The sequence below is a fragment of the Mercenaria mercenaria genome, chromosome 5 (genome assembly GCF_021730395.1).
Source record: "Mercenaria mercenaria strain notata chromosome 5, MADL_Memer_1, whole genome shotgun sequence".
NCBI lineage: Eukaryota > Metazoa > Mollusca > Bivalvia > Venerida > Veneridae > Mercenaria > Mercenaria mercenaria.
This window is the reverse complement of record NC_069365.1, coordinates 47,707,194-47,730,342: the sequence shown is the minus strand read 5'-3', so window position 1 is coordinate 47,730,342 and position 23,149 is coordinate 47,707,194. Positions and strand designations below refer to the sequence as shown.

The 23,149-nt window shown below is 33.5% G+C and overlaps 2 protein-coding genes across 2 annotated transcripts; both read left to right on the top strand.

Annotated features, from left to right (window-relative positions):
- Positions 1–1,325: 1,325 nt before the first annotated feature.
- Positions 1,326–5,773, top strand: LOC123558964 (uncharacterized). The gene is made up of 7 exons (XM_045350790.2): positions 1,326–1,461; positions 1,856–2,204; positions 2,450–2,661; positions 3,091–3,292; positions 3,648–3,746; positions 3,994–4,113; positions 4,436–5,773. The coding sequence occupies exons 2-7, from the start codon at positions 1,920–1,922 to the stop codon at positions 4,736–4,738; spliced, it is 1,221 nt and encodes a 406-aa protein (XP_045206725.2). The 5' UTR covers positions 1,326–1,461; positions 1,856–1,919; the 3' UTR covers positions 4,739–5,773.
- A 2,003-nt stretch (positions 5,774–7,776) lies between these two features.
- On the top strand, positions 7,777–21,189 carry LOC128557020 (uncharacterized). The gene is made up of 6 exons (XM_053543440.1): positions 7,777–8,253; positions 16,739–16,977; positions 17,537–17,735; positions 19,682–19,783; positions 19,983–20,075; positions 20,673–21,189. The coding sequence occupies exons 1-6, from the start codon at positions 7,990–7,992 to the stop codon at positions 20,958–20,960; spliced, it is 1,185 nt and encodes a 394-aa protein (XP_053399415.1). The 5' UTR covers positions 7,777–7,989; the 3' UTR covers positions 20,961–21,189.
- The last annotated feature ends 1,960 nt before the right edge of the window (positions 21,190–23,149 follow it).

The following is a 23,149-nucleotide window of genomic DNA, read 5'->3' as shown; positions in this document are numbered from 1 at the left end:
TTACAAACTGTAACACTTAAAGGCGCACCGTTCATTTTGTTTAAACAATGATACAATACTCGTACTTATTTTACTGAAATTAATTTGTAAAGTTTGATTCAGGGCCTAAATGTGTGCCAAGCTGCAAAGATTGGCTCGTGCATGGTTTGCACTGAGAAAACCTTTAGACAACTGTATGTCGTACCGAGTCTTAATGGAACTTGAACAATAAAAGTCAACATGCTGTATGCAACATGTTATGACTTAGACACACCGGGTGTCATTGGCGGATACCCGCATTTGACTACTTACATTTTAATGTATCCGTCAACCGTGGATTATTTAGGTAGCTACTGATAATTACATAATAAAAGGTACTTAACACACCCGACCATCACAGTTCATTAGTATTCCTATGCTACTAACGCAAGACACGTTTTTCAAAAGAACGAGTTTAAAAGAAGCGGGTCCAACCTTAAACGCAAAATAAATAAAATCTAAAGTGTTTTATCGTGACCCTCACACATTCACCTTCTGTTATATTGTTTCATTACAGTTTCTATAAATGGATGCCCTGCTTAATGATGTGACTCTGTCTGTCTTTACTGTGGTCAATGCTTCAAAGCTTAATTTTTTTTTAAATACACATAAATTCGTTGTATATGTAATAATGTAAGACTATATCAGCTAGTACAAACTGCTATGTAGGGCCATAAAAATTTACACAGTATTTATACAATGTCAATTAAAATAATTGGGAGTATCATGCAAAGAATAGGGTTATAAAATGAATAAACGTTGAGACTGGTCGATAATCGTCAGAAAAACATGGCGCGACCAACTAAAGGACGTGTTTAAAACCTAAATATCCCGCAGGTGATGAAAAGAGAGTGAAGAAATTGGTAAGCGATTAGTGTCCCACAATAATAGAATGACTACTTTTCAACACACAAAGATCTATAACTGCAGTTATTTCCTGAACTGGAAACAATTTTAGTTGGCTGTTTGAATTTTATAACGTACATACCGCAATAAATGTAATATTTGTTGCTAAAGGAATGTTATTCTATGGGTACGTCATATACTATGTTCTGTTCTGCTCAATTCTAACACTATACGCACAATCTGACCATTCATTTCATATTCTATATTTTGAATTACACAATTAAGAATTCAGTATTAATATGAATTAACTTTATCGAATATATAGATTAAACGCTAAAACAATTAAATTCTGTTTTCTTTTGTTCTTCGACTATTGGAAATGAAAAAGTAAATTGTTACGCCTTTACATGTTTTAAATTTACAATTAATCAATACAACACGGTCCGTTCATTTCTTTTGTTTTCAACAAAATGGTTGCCAAAAGTAAATATTAGAGGTGTTAGAATGAAAAAGTAATGAATGTATTTTGTTTAAGGCGGATGACTACAAAAACGTACAGTAAGGTAAACTGTGGAAATGGACTTGTTTGATTCACAGGTATAATTAATTTCAATAGATGTTTTACTTTAAAAAATGAATTAACATTTTTCATGATGATATTTGTTGATGTTAATATTTGTAAATGTTACTGTCACGTAATTATAGTTTCCATCATTTATCATTGAAACATAACATATTGCGAGCATGTCTCATTTCAGTATGTATTTAAAAAAAAATATTTATTTATTTTCACTTATGAATAATGTAAAAGCTATCTGGATGACTTGGTAAAAGTAGGTGACTTTAGCTAGGCACCCGCCGATGCCTTGAATAACTAAAAGTGTAGTTTGGCTATTTCACCGTTTGACGTTAACATTGTCGGAATGACTTTTAAAAAAGCTGAAACTTAAAAAAACATACTTCTTAATGTTCTTCATATCAATTTTTACAGGCTCTAGAATAAAATTGTGCGGCTAAATATCATCAAAGAATTTACAGACAACACATTGTTCAAAATGACTTCAAAGTCAAGCATACATCTAATGATATTTTACATGCAAAGCAAAGAAATGTTTAAACTAACACCACAGCTTTGCCGACTAGCTAAGAAGGAATTCGAAGACACTCGAGCAAAATTGCCAGCTGACGTCAGGGATGACCTCAGTTTTGACAAAGTGTTGCAACTTATCGAGCACGTGGAGAAATCAGAGTTTGCTAAAGCAAATGAATTGTTAGGGGAGGCATACAAGGAACATGAAGAAATGATGAGCTATTTTCCAAAGAAGAGTCACGCTGTGCAGGTAGGTTTAGACAACTTTAATTAGAACAATAACATTCAATGTTGTCGACAATTTCAAGTCTGATAGTGCACACTTCTTTAAGATATGATTAACGTCATGCATTATATAGAAAACGACAAACTAATAGCCAGTTCGCCGTCTGAACACGTGTTGAATAAAAATAACCTTTATGTGTGTTTGTTGCCCGGGACATTGATGTATACTCTTTTTTACACTTTTTATTTTGATGATTATCTTCCTCACAGAAAGCAGAATCACCCTCAGAATCGCCCTCTATATTTGAGGACAAATGGGAACAGCCTGTGCGACCTGATAATATACCCACACCTCCTGCAGTCAAACATACTACTAACGAAGACGACACTAGAAACTGGAGTAGCAAATCTCCTACTGTAACAAAAAATTATGAGACAATCAATTTCAATGGAAAGGGAACTGGAGATGAAGATGATAACAGGTTTGCACAATAGACAAGTGTTATTTATTCTGGTAACTGAAGTGAATATAAAAAGAGAATATTAGGTTACTGTCTTTCTGAACTTAAGTTATCCAACAATTCGGAGAAAAGTTTATCCACTCGAGGTTCTGCCTTATAATCTATGTATCCTGCAGCAAATTAAACCTGCTAAGAGAAATCATTAATTAATCCATCCATCTATCAGCTTTTAGAACTTGAGCCTGAAGGTATAAATTGGACGCAACCGTATATAATTCAGATGTTTGCAGGAATCTCTTAGTTTTGTATATTAAAGTATAAAAATGTTATTGACAGCGTGTGCATAATTTGAATATTTAATCAATACTAACAGGCATACGTTACAATAATACGTATTTTAATCAGTATGCATTGATATGTGTTCATCGTTTGGTCTTGTTCAATTTTCAGTCACAGAATGACATACATGACAACTTTACGACCACGTGGAGGCAAACCTGATTATGAAACAGTTTTCGTGTCTAACAGTCCAGCTGTACTTGCTGACAAATTCACAGATTTATATAAGAACGAATGGAAAACAGCTCATGATGAACTTGAAGTTGTCCTAGGAGACAAGCAGACAGTTAGACACAATCTATGGATCATCGCGGTATATATTTCTCTTCATCTTCAAGAATTTTCCGTTAAAAGCTGAACCATTTTATTTGTATGCTTTTGATACATTTGTAAAAGCTTACTGAGGTCACAAAATTTCATTTTTGCAAGATTACCTTAAAAAGACAAGTTTGTGTATTGCACTTTGAACTAAACTTGTAATGACAGACTTACAAGTCAACAAATATATACGCTTTTCTAAATGGCACAGGGGAAACACTACAGTTAATACAATTAAAAGTTCTCACTGCATTCCATTCGTTCTTATATAAATCTACTACTTATCTCATAAGCAGATAAGGTGAAAGTACTCGTAACTGAGTCTTATTTAATATCACCTACCTTTTCAGAAGTCTTCAATTATATGTGCAAGTCTGGCAACACAACAACTTGTAGACGTGGAAAATTCAGTTGTAGGAATCATGGTATCACGCGATCCTCTAAACAAGGTATTGGATATCTGATTTATTACCGCTCTAACAAACTGATTTGACAGGCCAATTTGCAGCAGGGAAGCTGTAAATTATTACTGGTCGTTTTTTATTGTTCGCATAAAGAGGGAGTTGTCCATTGACAACCTCATTGTTGCCCATTTTTAAACTATCTTCAAATACGGTAATTTGATTTACCGTGAAAAACATTCAAAATGATACATACTTGTCTTATATTCTGAAAAGCCGGTCCTTTATGTTGCAGAAATCGATAGTCGACGAACCATTAGCGAAAAAGAATGAAAAAGCTGTAAGTAAGGCGAGAGGCATGCTTGTTGACTACAGGAGAGAATTGTCTAAACTTTCAGTCCCAATGTTGCAAAAGGTAGAGATTGAATTTATACTCTTTATACCCTTTACACTACAATACACGTAACGTTAAATTATCGCAATAACATACTCATATCTTTTTGTCTTTTTGACATAGTTGTTTTATTTGTTTGTTGATAATTTCTATTTTTATTTAATGGTTTTCCACTTCCTAATGTTTTTTTCTTTACTGGCAATGATCTCAAACATCTCTGTTGATATGACTGGTTTCGTAACATGTAGCCATATTACCGAATTTCGGGTACCATAATGATTGTTACTTTTAATACATGTTCAGACTCTCAGTCTAACTACCTATATTATGTCCATGTTTCTAGGAGATAAAGCGAGCTATATCGTCTGAACTTGGAACCTCTTTACCCAGAAGTTTTACAGGAATTGGAAACCATTTTGTGAATTATGCTGAGAAGTGTATTGAACTAATATGGTTGATGTATGTGCACGACCCTCCTATGCATCTGGAATGGTTAACTAGGGAACAAGAGGGATCAACATTCAAAACTGATTTGTATATGCCATACACTAGACCAGGAACTTTATATGATTACTGTGTATGGCCCGTTGTTAGACTTCATAGAAATGGACCGGTTCTGTGTAAAGGCATAGCTCAGGGCAGATGATGGCGCAGAAATCTGATCTAATCAGCCTATTAATGTTCTCCTTATTATCTGAATAATCAAGCTTTTTGCGCGCGTCTACCTTAATAGACTGACACAAAGAACTGAAATCTGCTCTCAGTTAGTGTTAGAAAATATATTACAATTATATGTATTTGATTTTTGTTAACGGACACAAAATAATGAGGAATAATATTATGTCTTCTTAAACGGAAATATAGTATCATTTGAAATATTTGGCAAATCTTGACTCAAATACAGTTGCTCACTTGGAAGAGCACAAGGAAACCAAGCTATGACCAGGACAATGTTCCTTTTGACGATTCGACTTAAGAAAATACATAAATGATAAGACTTCTGAAACAAGTGTATGTTGTTCAAAATCCTTAAACGCTGTCTGTTTAACCGATCATCATATATGTATTTAAGTATTGTTTTATACTACACTATCTTCATGTTAAATTGATAATTACCTTCCCATTTATGAAATGTATATTTATATTTTAATGCATGACAAGATAATGATATGAAATAATTCTATTAAGGGGAAGCATAAAAACAATTTTTTTCTAAACCTTAACACCAGCATCACAAATAAAAGCTTAAGGTGTCTTACTTTCAGTTGAACAAATAAATGACTTGAAAATATTTAAATTCTTTTTAATTGCTTTTATGTTTCATGTTATACTTATTTATCTCTTCAGTTGTTTATTTTATTTTTGTGCTTTATATTTTATCATATACGTTTAAGCTGTTGTGGCGAAAATTTCGGTAGATATGTTTGAGATTATCATTCCCATTTATCATTTATCTCAACATCTTTTGTTCAGTGCAATTTCATTAACTGGAAAATGGCATAAATAATTTGATACATCTCATATCAAAGGTAATAATGACTAAGTGGGATCTTTTGCAAGCAGTAGTTTGTCGTTTTATCCCTCCGTTTGTATATGTTTGCATTAGAGGATTTTTCCTGAGGTACGAATGAAGAACAGTCACTCATAGAACTTATAAAATAATTAAACTCATCCAACCTGATTCACTGATATTTACTTTCATATTACTTTCCCTTAAAGATTATCATGTATAAGTTTTATGTCTCGACTATGGAACGCCGGAGCTGTCTTATGTTAGACGAATACTATGTATCCTCTTAAGTTAGAGTAGTATCTTCTCAATAACTTGTTTTATCTTGTTAATCACGATGTTATCATGTTGACTTGCAATGATGCCATGTCTAACGTATGTACTATTTTGTCAGAGTGACGTATTATTTTGTTAAACGACCATCCTATTTTCTTAAAGCAACATGATTTCATATCCAGTGAACATACCATCTTGTCAGAGTGACGTACTATTTTGTAAAATGACCGTACTATTTTCTCAAAGTAACATGCTATGATGTCTAGTGTGTATACTGTCTTGTCAGAGTGACTTACTATACACATGGACATGATAACATGATACTTTGAGAAAATAGGATTGTCGTTTAAGAAAATAGTACGTCACTCTGGCAAAATAGTATGTTACTTTGAGGAAATAGGATAGTCGTTTAACAAAGTAGGACTTCACTCTGACAAGATAGTATGTTCACTAGACATGATAGCGTGTTACTTTGAGAAAATGTGATAGTCGTTTGACATAATAGTACGTCATTGTATGTTACTTTCAGAAAATAGGATGGTCGTTTAACAAAATATTACTTCACTCTGACAGGATAGTATGTTCATCGGACATGATAGCATGTTACTTTAAGAAAAGATGGTTGTTTACAATGAAAATAGTACGTTACTCTGACATGATAGTATGTACACTTGACATGATAACATGTTACTTTGAGAAAAAAGGATGGTCGTTTGGCATAATAGTAAGTCACACTGACAAGATGGTATGTTACTTTGAGAAAACAGGATGGTCGTTTAACAAAATAGTACGTCACTCTGACAAGATAGTATATAGACTGGACATGATAGTATGTCCCTTTGAGAAAATAAGATGGTCGTTTGACATAATAGTATGTCACTCTGACAAGATAGCATATACAATGGACATGATAGCATGTATCTTTGAGAAAATAAGATTGTCATTTAACAAACGTCACTCTAACAAAATAGAACATACGTTAGACATGATAGCAGAGCAAGTCAACATAATAACACAGTAATTAACAAGACATAATAGGATCTTGAGAAGATACTATTTAAAATAAAGAAGATACCTCGTATTCATCTTAAATAAGACAGCTCTGGCATTCCATACTCGACAGTGTTAGTTGTTTAAATAATTTACCATTTCCATTCAGAAAGACTGTTTGGGGTAAGTGTTTTCTTCAACAATTTTTCTGTCAGATAAACAGCTGTGTAGAAGTGAGCCCGACGCCCAACTTTATAGTGCTACCTCACTGGAATATCACACCTTAGATGCGTAACATGATACCCCATCCAGTTACATTATACTGATAAAGGGCTGACAGATCCTAGAACCATCCTCCTAATGCTGCATACGGGTGCGGAAGCTACTAGTACCATTTTACGTCTTTGGTATGACGCGACCGGGGTGCGAACCCACAATCTCTCGCTCTCGAAGCAAGTGCTTTGCCACTAGCCTACCAAAACGGTACCATTTCCATTTATTGTCTGTAGCTACAGACGATATCTTTTAACGAAGCAAAATATGATAACAGACTTTTTTATATATATTTTTACTGAATTTAAAACACAACACACACGAAGTTTACAGTATTTTCATTCTGGTTTGTATTTTCATTTTTCTCGTGCAGTTAGCTAACAACTGCAATATTTTGCTAAATAGTAGGAGTAAGGGTATACTAATTTAGAAGGCAGGCCAAATATTTATATTCAGTTCCCTATCTAAAAGAGACCGAGAGTCATGTTTCATAGAGTTGTTCGTAAAGCTGCACATTTTACATAATGACCTCGGAGTCGAGGGCCTTTACTTATTACCTCTGATTACCCTCCATTTTCATATCTTAAAATCAGCGATGTTAAACCCGTAACGCTTATTCATAAAGTCATTGATACTCAATGTTAGTCTTTCTAAACACGAAACTGCTACATTTATCTGATAGTACTCAAAGCATACGGAATAAAGGTTTATACGTTCCGAAAACTAAAACCGAAACTATAACATTATAAACGGATGTCGTGTTTACATTATCACTAGGAAGTAAATTACAACCACATTCCATGAATTGGAATATCGTACACACTATGTATACATAACAAAAATTCAACATGGAATATAAACTTGCAATAACTGATTTTTTTAACGCTATTGAAAATGACGATGAGAGGGAAGCAAAACAATTGTGTGAAGCTGTGCAGCATGAATTAGAGGTTTTGAACACAATGTCAGGTCTGAATGCATCGGCTAGAGTGTTCATAAAAGGTATTGCCGAACTTAAGGGAAACGTATCGAGTGGAAAAATGAATTTAGCAAGAAGAAAATGGAGAACATTAAAAGCCGGATTCAATGGATTCCTGAAAACTGCATTACAGGTATTACAGTCATACAAATAATTTATTTAACAATTTGGCATATGTTGTTGCATATAATGTTCACAGGTGAGTGATAAGGAAAGAAAATTATTGTTTGATCCACATTTTCCGTCATAAGATTTTTCCTTGATTTCTCTTAAAATATATGACAATACCATTCATATCAGTCTTATTTTCTAATTAGGTAATCTCTAACGAAAGTAAATCAATTATCTATGGTGGTTAATATAGGACATTTTGTTATATCGCTTTGGCGTGAGCGCGGTTTTTGTAGCTCATTTCTTTCTGTCGTCTTGGCATCCGCGCCAACGCACCATAAACGACATTTTGAAGTTTTCATTGTCGTTTTGTCGCATGCGACAAAACGAAACTAACAAAGCGACATAACGAAACATAGAACGCGACAGAACGTAACATTTTATTTCGTGCAGGCGCACGCACCATCAATAAAAGTTTCGTGTAGGGGTGAAATGAAATGTTTCATTGTCTCGCGTTGGCGCGCACACCAGGACGACACTACGGTATATGCTACATAGCTACACGCGCTCTAACGCGACAAAACTACTGTCAGATTTACAAGTGCTAAGCCTACTATTTGGCTGATCACATTCCCAATTAATTTATTACTTCGAATCATCCTGCAGCTGCAATGACGTCAGAGCTGTGGCTAGGCATTTAACATACAGGCTGGTCACTACCAAATCAAGTCTAAGCTATTGAAGCTCTAGCCACAATAAAGAGTACTGTCATTCGTCCGTTCCTCGTGCCCTTTTTGAAAAGGATCGTGTTTTCTTTTACTCTACTAGTCTATGCCCCTATCGCATGCTAGATAAATATGATGGCACAAGAATTTTAAGTCCCATAATGTGATACTAAAAGAAGCGAAAATGAGTTAATTTAGGTGGTTGTAGTTAACAAAGCGTAACTTTCTTAAATAAATGCTAACACTTTTTCTTTCGTTGCTTTTTCTATAGTATAGGTATAATTCTTACTGGGAATATAAGTTTCTGAAAATTTGATAGTCTAGAAAATGTCGAAATAATGGTATCAAATAGAAAATCTAAGTGTATTCTAAATGAAAAAAATAGCCTGATTTGGTGGTGTTCAACCAAGAACAAGTTTGATTAAATCGTTTTTGGACGGTTGTCGAAGACAAACCGGCCACTGCAACCACACACCCCCTCTCTCTCCCCACACCTTCTCCACCCTGCACAACAATTTATATAGACGATATTTTCCCTTAATCCATTTTTTAATCACTTAATGAACTTAAACAAGACATTGTACATGTATTTTTTTCGTTTTTAGAGAAATCAGTGTGCGATCTACCGACGAAGAAATAAATAATCCTTTGAAAATTTACGTCTCCTCATTAAAAGTTTCAGAACTTCATATGTACACTATTACTCTATTCGAATATGGTACATCCAGTTACTGATCAACTTACAGTTTAGATAGTGACTAAGGCTCCGATGACCGAACCAAAAGCTAAATTTTGCCTATAGGTCAAGTGCAATTTCTTTCTTTTGGACGTGATTATATAGTTTGATCCAAAGTAATCTTTCCAATTAATGTTATGGTACTGATTATTGTGTGATTTTAGCGACATAGTTCATAGGGGAACACTGAATCTTTTCTGTTCAATCCGTTTTGCAGTGATACAATTAAAGGTACTGGCCTCCAGATCGTTCGTCAACAACAACAAAAATTTTGTTTGATATCTGGAAATTAATGCTATATTTCTTGAGAATGCTTTGAAACTTGATTACTGACAGACTATATGTTACAGAAACATATGAGAATTAGTTGTTTTTACTAATTTTTACGTTGAAAATCGAAAAGCGTTTGTAACAATCTACTCGAGGTAAACTGTCTACATTATAAATATGTATAATTAACAATTTTTAATAAATCATTATGAAGATGGTGTGTTTCTTATCGCTGTGAAATAGAATCTTGGTTGCTCATAATGTTATTGAACTGTACGTTTCTGCAAATGTTATCATGTTGAACAATTCTCCTCTTTGGCGATCTTATCAGTACATCTACGGCACATATTCTGATAAGCTATCAGACAACGCAACTGATCAATCCTATTCCTATACTTACATTGATTTATATAGGAAAATGATACATTTACCATAGAAAATGTCATAAATTACACATTTCTATTAATTCTATTATACCATCCCGGATATTTCCTTGAAAAACAATTCAATACCTTTACGATGGTATTTTTTTCTTCAAAATAAGTCAATATTTGGTTGCTTCAAAATTCGTTTGAAAATCGTCTCTCAAATTCATTATACTCTCTATACATATTTGGCAGAATTACACGATAACCCTGTTTTTACTAAGTATTTTAGAAGGAAAAGTTAAAATACCATCCCGGATATATTTGGAAAGTCCTCGTCATGCACATTCTAGATATATATTTTATTATAAAATAAGTTATTTCTTTCTTGCTTCAAAATTCCTTTTAAAACTAGAGTTTCAACGCTTTCTGTATATTGACAAAAACGTGCTAAGTTTTACGATAAGATAGAGCTGTATCGGAATAGGAAATAACAGAGTTTAGCATGATTTTTGGGTGTGTTCCGTCTGACAAATGTTCTTTTAAAAGTTTTTTTTTCATGGCATTTTCCTTTGAAAATACTGAGATATGTTTAAAAAAAATTCGAAAATAAAAGTGTAAGCAGTTCTGTTGTTGCATTGTAGTAATAACCAAAATAATAAACAAAATATTTATTATGACTTATTTTGACATAACGATTGGGTGTTTCAGTAAAGTACTTGAATTTGAATTTAAAATTTTTAAAAGTGTCATTTTGGTTAAGTAGCATCCTGTTTCTTGTATACATGTATATCTTCGTGGCACGGGACAGCGTATTGTATTGACAAGATATTAGCATTATAAATTTTATGGTCATGTGCCTTAAATCAGTGTACGCAAAATTTAAATTTTAATGAGTTAATTAAATTTTAAAGTGACACGTATGTTGCCATCCTAATCACGGCAAGTATGAATGAAAGGTATAACATAGTAACACGTGCCGATGTTTTAATATAAGCTTTTGAATTTAAACGCGTGATTTACGTCAAAGTAGCGGATTGTATCAGTGAATTAGAATTAAAATGACATTAAGAAAATTTACAAGATATATGTGAAATCAGCAGCAAAATCGTTATTTCGAAATTGCCTGAAATGTTCTTAAATTTTCCGAAATCTAAATTGCTTTAATCATATTATTATGTAGTACTAAACTTAAATACCGTTTAAAGAATTAATTTGATAACAGTTTTCTAGTGCGTGCCGTTTAACGCCAAAAAGATGTTTATCTCTTAATTAGATTATTAATTAACAGTGAACAGATGCACATGTGTTTTCATAATCACCTAATAATTACCACCTGTGTTCATTTGGGCCAACATTTTAGGTTTTATTATTTTTTTTTTTCATGTTTTACCCTTTTATTAAAAATAACAAGTAACAAGAAAAGAAAATAATTCTCAAATATGTTAAACTGCAAATATTATGTTAAACTGCAAATATATTTACGTATATAGGTTTTATTGTTTATTAAAGTCTCATCAAAGTACACAAATAAATATTAAAGACATGATAAAATTCTATATATAGCGAAGTAGATCATCAAGCAAAAAACGAAGAATTCAGTTTTACATTCAGAGTGCACATAAGAAATTTGAAAAAGAAAATGAAAACCCGCCAGTGAAATGAACACGGAAGAACTAAAAACAAAACTGAATTCGCTAGGAATCGTCCAAAAAATTAGAAAACACAATATAAGCTGATACAGTTGTTACGCAAAGCTACACTGATGCGTATTGATAAGGATGTGTTAAGATGAAGCGGAGATAAAATAAGGGGCATGGTGTTGGAGATGATATAATTATAAACAGATGTGTTGATATTGTATATAATGTACCTGATTTAATATTATCAAGTTTTATAAGAACGTACTCTATGTTTTATCATAGCTGCATACATTTACAACAGAGTATAGCCATTCATGCATACATCATATACATGTATGCTTTGATTTGTTTGAATAGCAATTGATATTATTAAAAGATGTGCAATGAAATTATTGAATAAATTTGGTAAACTTGATAGATCTATCCTTGTTATACATTCAGTCTGAAGAATACATCAATTATTCAAGTTAATCTGATTTCTCATAATAAATTATATCACAAAACATAAAATATAACGCTATATCGTATTGAAATGTTTTCCCGGCTCTAGTACAGTTTAGATACTTTCGTTGGATTAAAATTTCAGATCAGAAATCAATACAATGTATAACGAATAAATTTCTAATGAAACACTTGTGTATTAGGTGCCAAAAAGTATCCATTGTCCCGTGCAAAGAACAGAAAATTGCTATTTTTTTGTTTAAAAAAATACGTCAGTCACAACATTCACATTCTGAATAAAAAATGCTATTTATTTATATTCATTGATTGTATAGACAATCAAGCCTGTAAGAGATGATGTCTAGTTACTTGATCGCTGTTTGAGATAAGAGATATCAAAGCGCTATTGCTTTTGCTCACAAGGGGAGAAAACGCTTATAGCGAAATTGACTTAATCGTACTAGTATTTGCACACTTCCTTCCCCTGATAAGTGAGGAAAATTTCTCAGTATGTTTACTAAAATTTATTCTAACATGACTCGATTTGATTTCCACTTGAACAAAGAAGGAAATCAAGCTCTGTATATTCTGCGATAAACAACGGTTGACGCGCGGACCGGTAAGAGAGCATTATAACGTCAATTATGACGTCAAATTGCCGCATGACGCCCGATACAATACTCCTCGGGTAAATGAAGTCCAGCATGATATTTATTATAATATGTCAATGAGCATGTCAGAATGAAAACAATCAATGCCTTCTTGTGATTTATCGTCTAATTTACCACGGTTCATCGTTCAGATGCTTCAGTATTTAATCAATTCCTACTCATCTGTACTCTGAACCATGATAAATTTGACGATAAACCACTCGAAGGCCTTGATTATTTGTTAAATATATTGTGCCTTTTATATCTTTATTGTTATTAATTTTGAAATAATCTCTCTGTTGTGCGTATAAAATGTATTCTTTATGGAAACGTTTATTGGAAATTGTAGAATAATGTAGAGGTTGCTCATTTTCAACCTTTATATTGAACAGTTAAAACAGTGAAAATCGTGAAATATTATTTCGGTTGTGCGTAATAAAGTGTCTTTTTATGGAAATGTTGTTAATGAAAAAAAAAAATATAGCACTTAATCATTTTTACCTTTATCTAGAAAAAGTTATGAAACAAACGAAAATTGTGACATATCGTCTCGGTTGCACATTTTCAATGTGCAAAATATCTTTTCTTAAGGAAATGTTAATACTGAGTTTTATGAAACAATGCAGCAGTTGCTCATTTCGTAAACATTTACTTAGAAAATGTATTAGAGTGAAAATTGTGAAATATTATCGCGGTTGCACATATAAAATCTTCTATTTCTTGATATGTTCTATTGATTTTTTTTAATAATGCAGCGATTTTTCAATGATTACACAAATTATCAAAATGTATTTTACTTGAAATGATGTTTAGATGAAAATAAATTATGTTAATTTTAAACTTATTTATAGAAATGTTTCGGTCGCGTGGAGGTGGGGGGGGGGGAGGGGGGAGGGGGGTCTCCATCAAGTGTATTTAAGTTATCCATTTGGTCAAAAGACATGGCCACAAGTCATAAAACAATCTTCAAACAAAATGTTTGCTAAATTTGACCATCTACCGGTATTGATAAGTTCTTTAGATTCGTCAAAACATGGCCGCTAGAGGGCGCGGTCACTTTTTCCTTTATGTAAATAACTTGAGGAATAAGGTCAGTAATTCGGTCGAAAATGTGCTTCCGTGGTGTAGTCGAAAGAAGTCCATAATAAATAGATCCTAATTTTCCCATTTTTTGCGCAAATTCGTGTAGAACGAGTGCTTTAATCACCCTTTTTCACTACTAGAATACATTCTGCATGAAATGAGACGGTTTTCATGTTCATACACCCCACATGCCAAGTTTTGCAGATCGAAACCGGAAGTAGGTGTTTATTGTGCGGACGAGAGCAAATATGCGCCATTTTTACGGTAGCAGACGACAACTGACTGGCATTTCACTAGGAACTACATAACCCCCTATTTTCTTTTCATTTTTTCGTTAATTTGTGATAGAACTTTCATGAAAAATAGGTGTAGGAAAAAGTGATGTTCTCTAAAGATACGTAAAGACGACCTGAAGTTGTCGTTTTTTATATGAAACAAAGAAGGATTTGAATTACTGACCTTTAACCTATAAGAGCTGAAATAAGACTTTCTCGAAACACATCGCAATTAGTCTTAATAGTCATAGATTGGTTGTATATGATATAAAAGGGTGTTTCCAATGCAAAATAATAGTGAAATTTGAAAAATTTTGAATTTTGACCATATTTTGAGTATTCAGCAGCGATTTCTGGGATAAAAAAGCCAATACTTTGTCTCCAGAATGTCAGAAAATGCACAAAATGCATCCTTCTGGGTCTTATTCATGACGAAATGAATGATATTTCAGAATCCAAGTAAAAAATAATGCAAACGAGTGAAACTTCTACCAAAATATACAATAAAAGGACCATAGGGCCAAAATTTAGCCCAGAAAATTGGTAGGGGTGGCTTCTATTAAATGTCTATATTTCTCTAAAATCTCGAAATTTCACAATGAAACTTGGCAATATGTTTGGTATTACATCTTTCTTGAAAATAGAGATGAAAATTGTGTGAAATTTGATAAGAAACATTTCTTGAAAGATCTTTTCGGATTGCCAGATTTTCAATAATCTTACACAGACATTGTTCGTTAGATTACCATCAACCAAGAATTTTAAATTATCCCGATTCGTTAAAAACATGGCATTAAAAGCCTTTGGTAACTTTTCCCTATATACATACATGGTCGAAACTTACAAATCTTATCACCAGAAATTGGCCAAATTTTAAAATCATTTCAAAGGTATTTTCTTTTAATGAACCCCTTTACCAAAATTATTAAAGCCATCTTTACTAGTGAAAGACATGGCTATTTTCCTTTTCTGGCTATTTGGTGTACTTTGAAAATATTCTCATCTGAATCTGCAGGCCAAAGCACAAAGTACAGAAATGACTCTCCTTCATGACTCTCTGACACACGTGCTACCTTTTTAGCTGTGAAACTATGATGAGTGACTTAGGGCCACTAAGGTCCTTTTATTATTATGTCTCCACTGACAATCCTAGGGAGATGCGATGTTTTCTGTCTGTCTGACTGTCCGGGTTGTCACAAATTCTTGTTAAAATCTTAATTGCGAATTTTTACAACTTAAAAGCAATGACCAGCATCTAGTGTAGTTTTTCATATCGTTGGCACATTCCACTAGGATCAACATTTTTGTCCCCTTAAAGGTCTTTTATGCCAACGCCATTGGAAATGGGTTCGGGCATATATAGAGCTACCCCTGTATATGTTTATGTCAGTCAGTTTATCCGCCGTACGTACGTGTCTTTGTATATGCGTGTGTGCGTGCGTGCGTGTGTGTGTCCTGAAAATAATGTTTGCTCCATAACTTTGTCGTGCTTTATTGAATTTTAAAATTTCGGCACAAATGACCACAGTAACAAGATGACGTATCGCGTGCAAGACCCAAACCCCTACCTGAAATGTTACGGTCACATAACAGGTCAAAGATATAAGGGCATTTTTTTGCCAGCTCTATAACATGTGTATGCATGCAGGCATATTCAAATAACTTGGAACAGACCTTTAGCATAGCAAAACGATGTGTCACGTACAAGATCTTATCCTATCTCAAAGATTAATGTAACATTTACAGGTCATTTCCTTATAACTTCTATTTATATAGCATAAAACCACGCTCTTGGCTATACCAAACTAGTTCTACATGTTTTGTAATACAATTTAATGCAATTACAATAGGACAATAGTTATCCGCTATACGGTGTAACGCTGATAACTGTAAATTATTTTGATGGAACGGTCAGAAATGTTACAGTATTGAATTTCAGTACACTTAGTCTGGATTCTACTCTGTCTACCCGTTAGTTTAGTTTATACTAATTTGTTTTAGCTCGATTGTGATGAAAGCTTCAAGCTTATTGGAACCACTCTCGAGTCCGCTTCCTGGAAAAACCAGTACTGGTGTCATATGAGAAGTCATGGTCGTGACCCCAGTGGGGCTCGAACCCACGACCCCTGGATTGAGCGGCCGACACCTTATCCACTAGACCACCGCTCCCGCTTAGGTCTCTACAGGAATATAAAAGGAATGTGATCTTAAATCAGATGTCTACCCGTTAGAATTCCCGACCGAGCACACCATTATTATTTAACATATAACATCGTTATCTTTTACTGAATTCTTAAAATCATTTGTGTAATTGCATAGAACGCAGAACGCAGACGTTCTGAACAGACTTTTGAAGTACTATCAGGAGGCGAAAGAAAGAAACCAGCCATACAGGGAGATGAAGTGTCTGGGAAATCACCACCACTCTCTACAGCCCAACAGAAAAGTACAAGAAACACGTTTGATAACGGTGCCAAGATAACACCTGCAGAGACTCCAGAAGTACTATCAGTAGGTGGGAGAAAGAAAGCAGCCGCACAGATAGATGAAGTGCATGGGTAATTGCTAATAAAAAAGTCATCTTATTCGCAAGCGAGAGTAATTAGGTCTCTACAGGAATATAAAAGGAATGTGATCTTAAATCAGATGTTGTTACATACATGATTAAAAATCATGTGCTGCCTTGATATCAAACTGATTTCTGACTGAATATTTGAGCCGCACCATGAGAAAACTAACATAGTGCTTTTGCGACCAGCATGGATCGAGACCAGCCTGCGCATCCGCGCAGTCTGGTCAGGATCCATACTGTTCGCTAACAGTTTCTCTAATTGCAATAGGGTTTGAAAGCGAACAGTATGGATCCTGACAAGACTGCGCGAATGCGCAGGCTGGTCTCGATCCATGCTGGTCGCAAACGCACTATGTTGGTTTTCTCATGGTGCGGCTCATTTATCACTTAATTTAGTCTACTGCTGAGTTCAGCCTACTCTTACAGTTTCTGATTAATGTGTTCACAACATTGTTAACTTGGTTTATTTCTTCAAGTTTTTTTTTCAGCGATAGATAATGTAAAATTAATTCATTAATATCTCGTAAACAATGATTTTTTTACAGCAAACGTGTAAGTCAAGCGAGGAGACAGGATGATGTAGCAGACTTAAGTGACGTCAACAGACCAACAAAAATCGCAGAAAGATTCTCTGAACTATTCGATAATGAATGGGTAGATGTTTTTGAAAGTTTAAGCAAAAATAAGGGTGATGAACAACTTAAAGAGTCGGAAATTATTAGCATTTTGCTGGAAATAGTGGAAGTAAGTGAGTTGTAAATTAGATATATGACTATTGAGTTTTAGCCGAATATTGTGATAGAAGGTAACTGATAATACAGAAAAGACAAAAGTTATGTTTTTAGAAAACGGGGACGGTTAAGACAAGCTATCAGTTTAAGTTATCAGAATATTGAGAGGCCGTAACTATGCCAAAGGAGATAGGCTAATTACTAACAAGATTTTTCTTTAGTCCGAGACGGAATCTAGTATGTTTATTTTTGTATAAAATCATAGGGCCATAATACAGTCAAATCCGTAAATTATGCGCATTGAACAAGAATTAGTAGCAAGCATTTTCACTATCGTTCATGAACATACCCAATCAAACCGAATCTGCAACATTTTCATTTTTGTCGTGTTTGGCGACTTTAAGGGTTTCTACTTTTTATAATTGGTACTGATCATTCCTATAAAGATTCATTCAAGTCCCTCCAACATTGAAGTAGTACAGGAGTTTATTTAGAAAACACTTTAAAGGGGCCATCAGTTTCAAATAGATATTGGACAAATGCACACGAAGTACTCAACTACATTTCATACCTATCATTGCTGTGAAGTTTTATCGAAGTCCGATCAACGGTTTATGAAGAGATGCGCTCATAATATATTTTGTGACTCCCAGACAGACAGATGGTCGGACAGATGAAACAAAAATAATATATATTCTAACAAGTTAATTGGTGGATTTTTACACAGTTCGGTTTACATCAACTATTATCATATTTATAGACATGATGGCTTTATTGGAAAGATTCTTCTCTGCCAAAATGATGTTTAATGTAGAAAAATATAGTTTGTTTGTTTCTTTTTTTTTTTCTTTCTTTCTTTTTGCTTGTTTCGTGTTTTGCGCCTTTTTGTGCAACATTATTTCAGTTAAATAACGGCGGACAGTTAACCTAACAAGTGTTCCTGGACCCTGTTCCAATATAACCTTTTCTCCGCAAGTAACTGCCAGCTTCAGCACATGCCTAAGATGTGGAGGACGAATGATTTCAGACACAGTGTTTTGTTTCAAATCGTAACGAGGATCGAACTCGACCCCGCAGATCTGCGCTGTCATTAGTGAGCTAAGTGGAGGGACAGGGAAATCGTTAATGAAACAGAGCAATTCTGGTTGCCCTGACCTAGTCAAAATCTCGGTAATAGTCATGGAGAAGTTGCTAGTTTCGATCACCTTATTATCGTCTAAAATTATCAAAAGTTACTGAACTCCTTTTGAGACCATAATAAATGCAGATTTGGATACGATACTATTTGAGAGAAAATCACAATTTGCACACTTGATCCCTAATTACTTTACCACTCCTATGATACTTACAAAGAATGTTCTTGAATGTGTACATTATAAGCTTGATCGGTATGGTAGGTACAGGGTTATGATTTATCAAAACTTGGCATAATCAGATTCATAAAGTGCTTTATTTCTTTGTAACTCAAGATATTCATACAGTAGATATTTATATTCATATAGAGATTAATAATCGTGTCTTTGAAGTTCATAAGTTTGACCATTATTTCAGTTACCATGCTGATAACCTTTTTGATAAGCTTGTAAGACTGTAGTTAAATTTAATATGTAATTCATTATATTTTGAATAACAGACACATTTTTCATTATCAAATGCTAGTGATAAATTATTTGAAATTTTCTCAGGCAAACGTAATGTTCAGAAGTTCCTGGATTTTTTATTACATAATGTGGTGGAGGTAATAATTACTACAAACAGTGATATACTAATTACCTTTAAACAGCTTGATTTAGCAAAATGTAAAAAGAACAACCAATATTCTGTAACAGTCATGAGAATAAGATGTTATTTTTGCGCAGTTATTACTTTGATTGCATGCTAGTATAATTGATATGACTTTTTAGAATAAAAATATTTATGTTAGCGTTCAAGTATTATTTTTAGAAGTTCATTTTACAGCAAGCGTATCATTTTTGCTATGTTGAAGCAGAAGATCAAATAACGAATATTGAAGTAGCTGTGGCTGGCATACTGAAAGGAGATGCGAGACCCGTATTGCAGGTATTTATCATTTATTTGTTAGATATATACACATTAGTCTTACCCGCATTCATAGGGGTATAGCTGATACTATTATAAATCAAATTATGTGAAACTATTCAGTTCTAATTCAATATAGTATTAAAGAGGTATCTTTTAGAACAACTATTCAATTAATTTTGTACTTGGATAAAATATTATAAATGGCATATTTTTTCAGTCTGCTAGAAGTAATCAAAATCAAAGACGAAGGCATCTACTTCTTCAGTATAGGAAGGAAATGGCAGCAGACGCAACAGAGAGACTCTCTAAGGTAATCAAGGATGACTATTCTTTGACTGGTTTTACTAAAACATTTGATATTCTTTTTAATAATTTATGACAGAAAAGCAGGATTGTACTAGTTTCTAAGATTAAATTAGAACATAAACATATTTAGAAAACTGTCAGTTAATAATTTCTTAAATTTTACTGCCAATTCATACATCAAGAAGATAAAAGCAATGTTGAAAACATTGTCAGATTCTGTAGACTTAGTATAAAAGTACCATTGTCTGAGGATTTATAATTTTTAGTAGATTATCCAGTATTAACACGGCCCGGTTGTTCGAAACTTAACCGTTGTTAATCTAACCGTCACTTAAATTTTGATTTGAAATATTAATCTTGGTGGGAAACAATAATTTGATGTTTTGATTTTACTGCAAAGACCTTTTAGTGTGCATAATCCTTAACTGATACATTTGTTTGTCTAAGTTTTCTAAAATGTTGGAATATAACCCTTATTTTAATCAATCATCAGCTTAATTACCTGTTAAAATTTTGAACAACTGGATCCTCTTCTTTAAATTCGTTAATTTAGTTTCATACTATAAAATCTCTAACACAATTTAATTACGCTGGCTTCCAGGAGTTCTTTCAAAGGTACATATTCAGGATATTTGAGAACAATTCGTTAGCAATACCAAGTAACGGAGGACCAACAGCAACGTATTCCAGGAAAGCCGTTGAACTCACCTGGTTGATGTGTGTGGAAGACCCGCCGATATTCATGTGCCCGACAAGAGGCAAATTCAATCCCAGTCTCTACAGACCCTACACAAAAACAGGAACCGAGGCAGACATTTTTGTCTGGCCAGCATTAAAGCTTAACAAAGATGGAGCCGTTCTCTTGAAGGGTGTTGTTCAGTACAAATAGCATATCTACTTCACATGACTGATCCGTCCATTATTTTATTAACTCAGTAGTAATGAGACTCTACCAAAATGCAGCAGTTATTTGGAATATGGGTGAGGTGTCTCACAATGAGTGAGAAATATGTTCTAACAAAAGCAACAGAAACTTATCTGATATCTGATTGAGATACTACAATAAATTTTCTTTTCTTAAATACAGCTTTCTAAAATACGGAATAAATCATTTTTAAGAGCTATACACTTTTGATATCTCAAAACCCTTGAAAGAAATGACGTTCCTTTTTGGTGTTCTAATCAATGTTGACATTTTGACATTTCCTACAGTGTACATTCTCATTCATCAGATGTTCGACATGGTACCAATGTAGACATCTGGTTTGCGAGAATGACAGTGTACAGCTGCCTGAGTATTCGACAAAAATATATTCTGCAAAGGTTTGACATATTTTATCTGACATGTTTAGACAGTAATGCAGTCAATAAAATAGTTTATATGTAATGCAGTGCTATGAACCCCTTTGCTAAATTCGAAAGTTCAAAGGAAAATAGAGTTATTTTGTCAATGTATAAGGTGTTTTAAATTATTTTCGCTGGGGCAGCAGAGTTGGTCTTCATGTATTAGATGCAATCTCTTTAGAGATTTTTTTTTAATATTTGAAGTTTGTATAGTGTGAATATAATAAATATTATTTCCGAATGATAACAAGATTCCTGCACACAAGCGAGGACGCGTGATTTCATGATAATTGATAAAACATCAGCTGTTAGAATTAAATAGCTGCTATTCGTATTATTTATATATCATTTTACAAGTAAATACCCGTACTTCTTTTATTTATATCAAAATAGTTCAGACTGACAAAATTCAGATACAAGATCGTTTCGTATGAGTTCAAGTCTTCATAAAGATCTACGTTTCAAATCATTCATTTCCTTTCCATTTGCTTTCAGTTCCCACTTTAGTCGTCTCTTTCTCTGATGATTTGTTTATACAAGTTTGAGTTTATTTAACATATATTCATTATTCACTTCCTACTTATAATGTTTATCTAAACGCATTGATCTAATATCAACATTACAAATAGATAGTGTTTAACATATGAGAAACCAGATACGACGCAATAAAAGAATAAAAGTACGAAGTACAATAAGAACGTTACAATCATGCACATAATGATTAGACACGATGACCCCGTGACATGTTCAACAGATCATTTGCCGCACGTGATCGAAACTCGGGGACGACAGTTAATTTCATTTGTTTGAATCGTAAATATTTAGATTTAGATTAGTTTAAGTGTTTATCTTTACTCTATGACACAACGACAGAAAAATTCCGAAGCCGATATGGCAGATGAGAAAGGTTTAGTATCTAATCAAATGTTGATATTAGATCAATGCGTTTTGACATATAAGCCACAAAAACCATCAAGAAAAATAGGGGTATATCTTCCAAGAGGGGGCAAATCTATAAAATATTTTCCAAACTGACAGCTAAAATGCGGGTATAAACACGCGTAATAAGGTTTACATTTCTATAAAAGCTAAGAATCTCCTTGAACATGCTACCAAAATGTCAAGTATAGGTCCACAATGAAATAAAAACAGGAACTGGCTTACATAAAACCTGAAAATGCCATTTTAACTGGGAAAGAATTGAGGATTTTTTTCTTTTGCCATCATCCGAAGTGCTGCTTGATAACCTATTTATTACTATAATACCTAAAATTGAGATTAAATGTTTGCCGTTCAAAGACTCGAATCAAAAAAGTAAAACAAAATTTACCCGAAAAAAAGCGAAATACGAAATAAGCCCATGGTGGATTTCATCCTTGTGACATATATATATATGTTAGGCCAAACTATAATAATCCTTGGGTGTTTATAGGGTTACTTGACAAAAATAATCATTATGGTAAGTGGGTAATCAATTTTCCATTTCTAGTTTTATTTTATAAAATATAAAAAAAAGGGCTTTTTGCGGTTTTAAGGGCGGAAAAGCCCCATTCACCTGTCAGAAACGTATGTCTTTCCCCAATTTCTGTCAAAAATTCCCCTATAAGATATTTTTTACAGGTTCCAACTAAAACTCTTCGGAGATCTACCAGTACATTTAAGGTATTAGGTCACTAATAGTAATGTTTACAAAATGGCCTTTGCTTGGTATATTCTGCAAGGTAACCGTGTTTT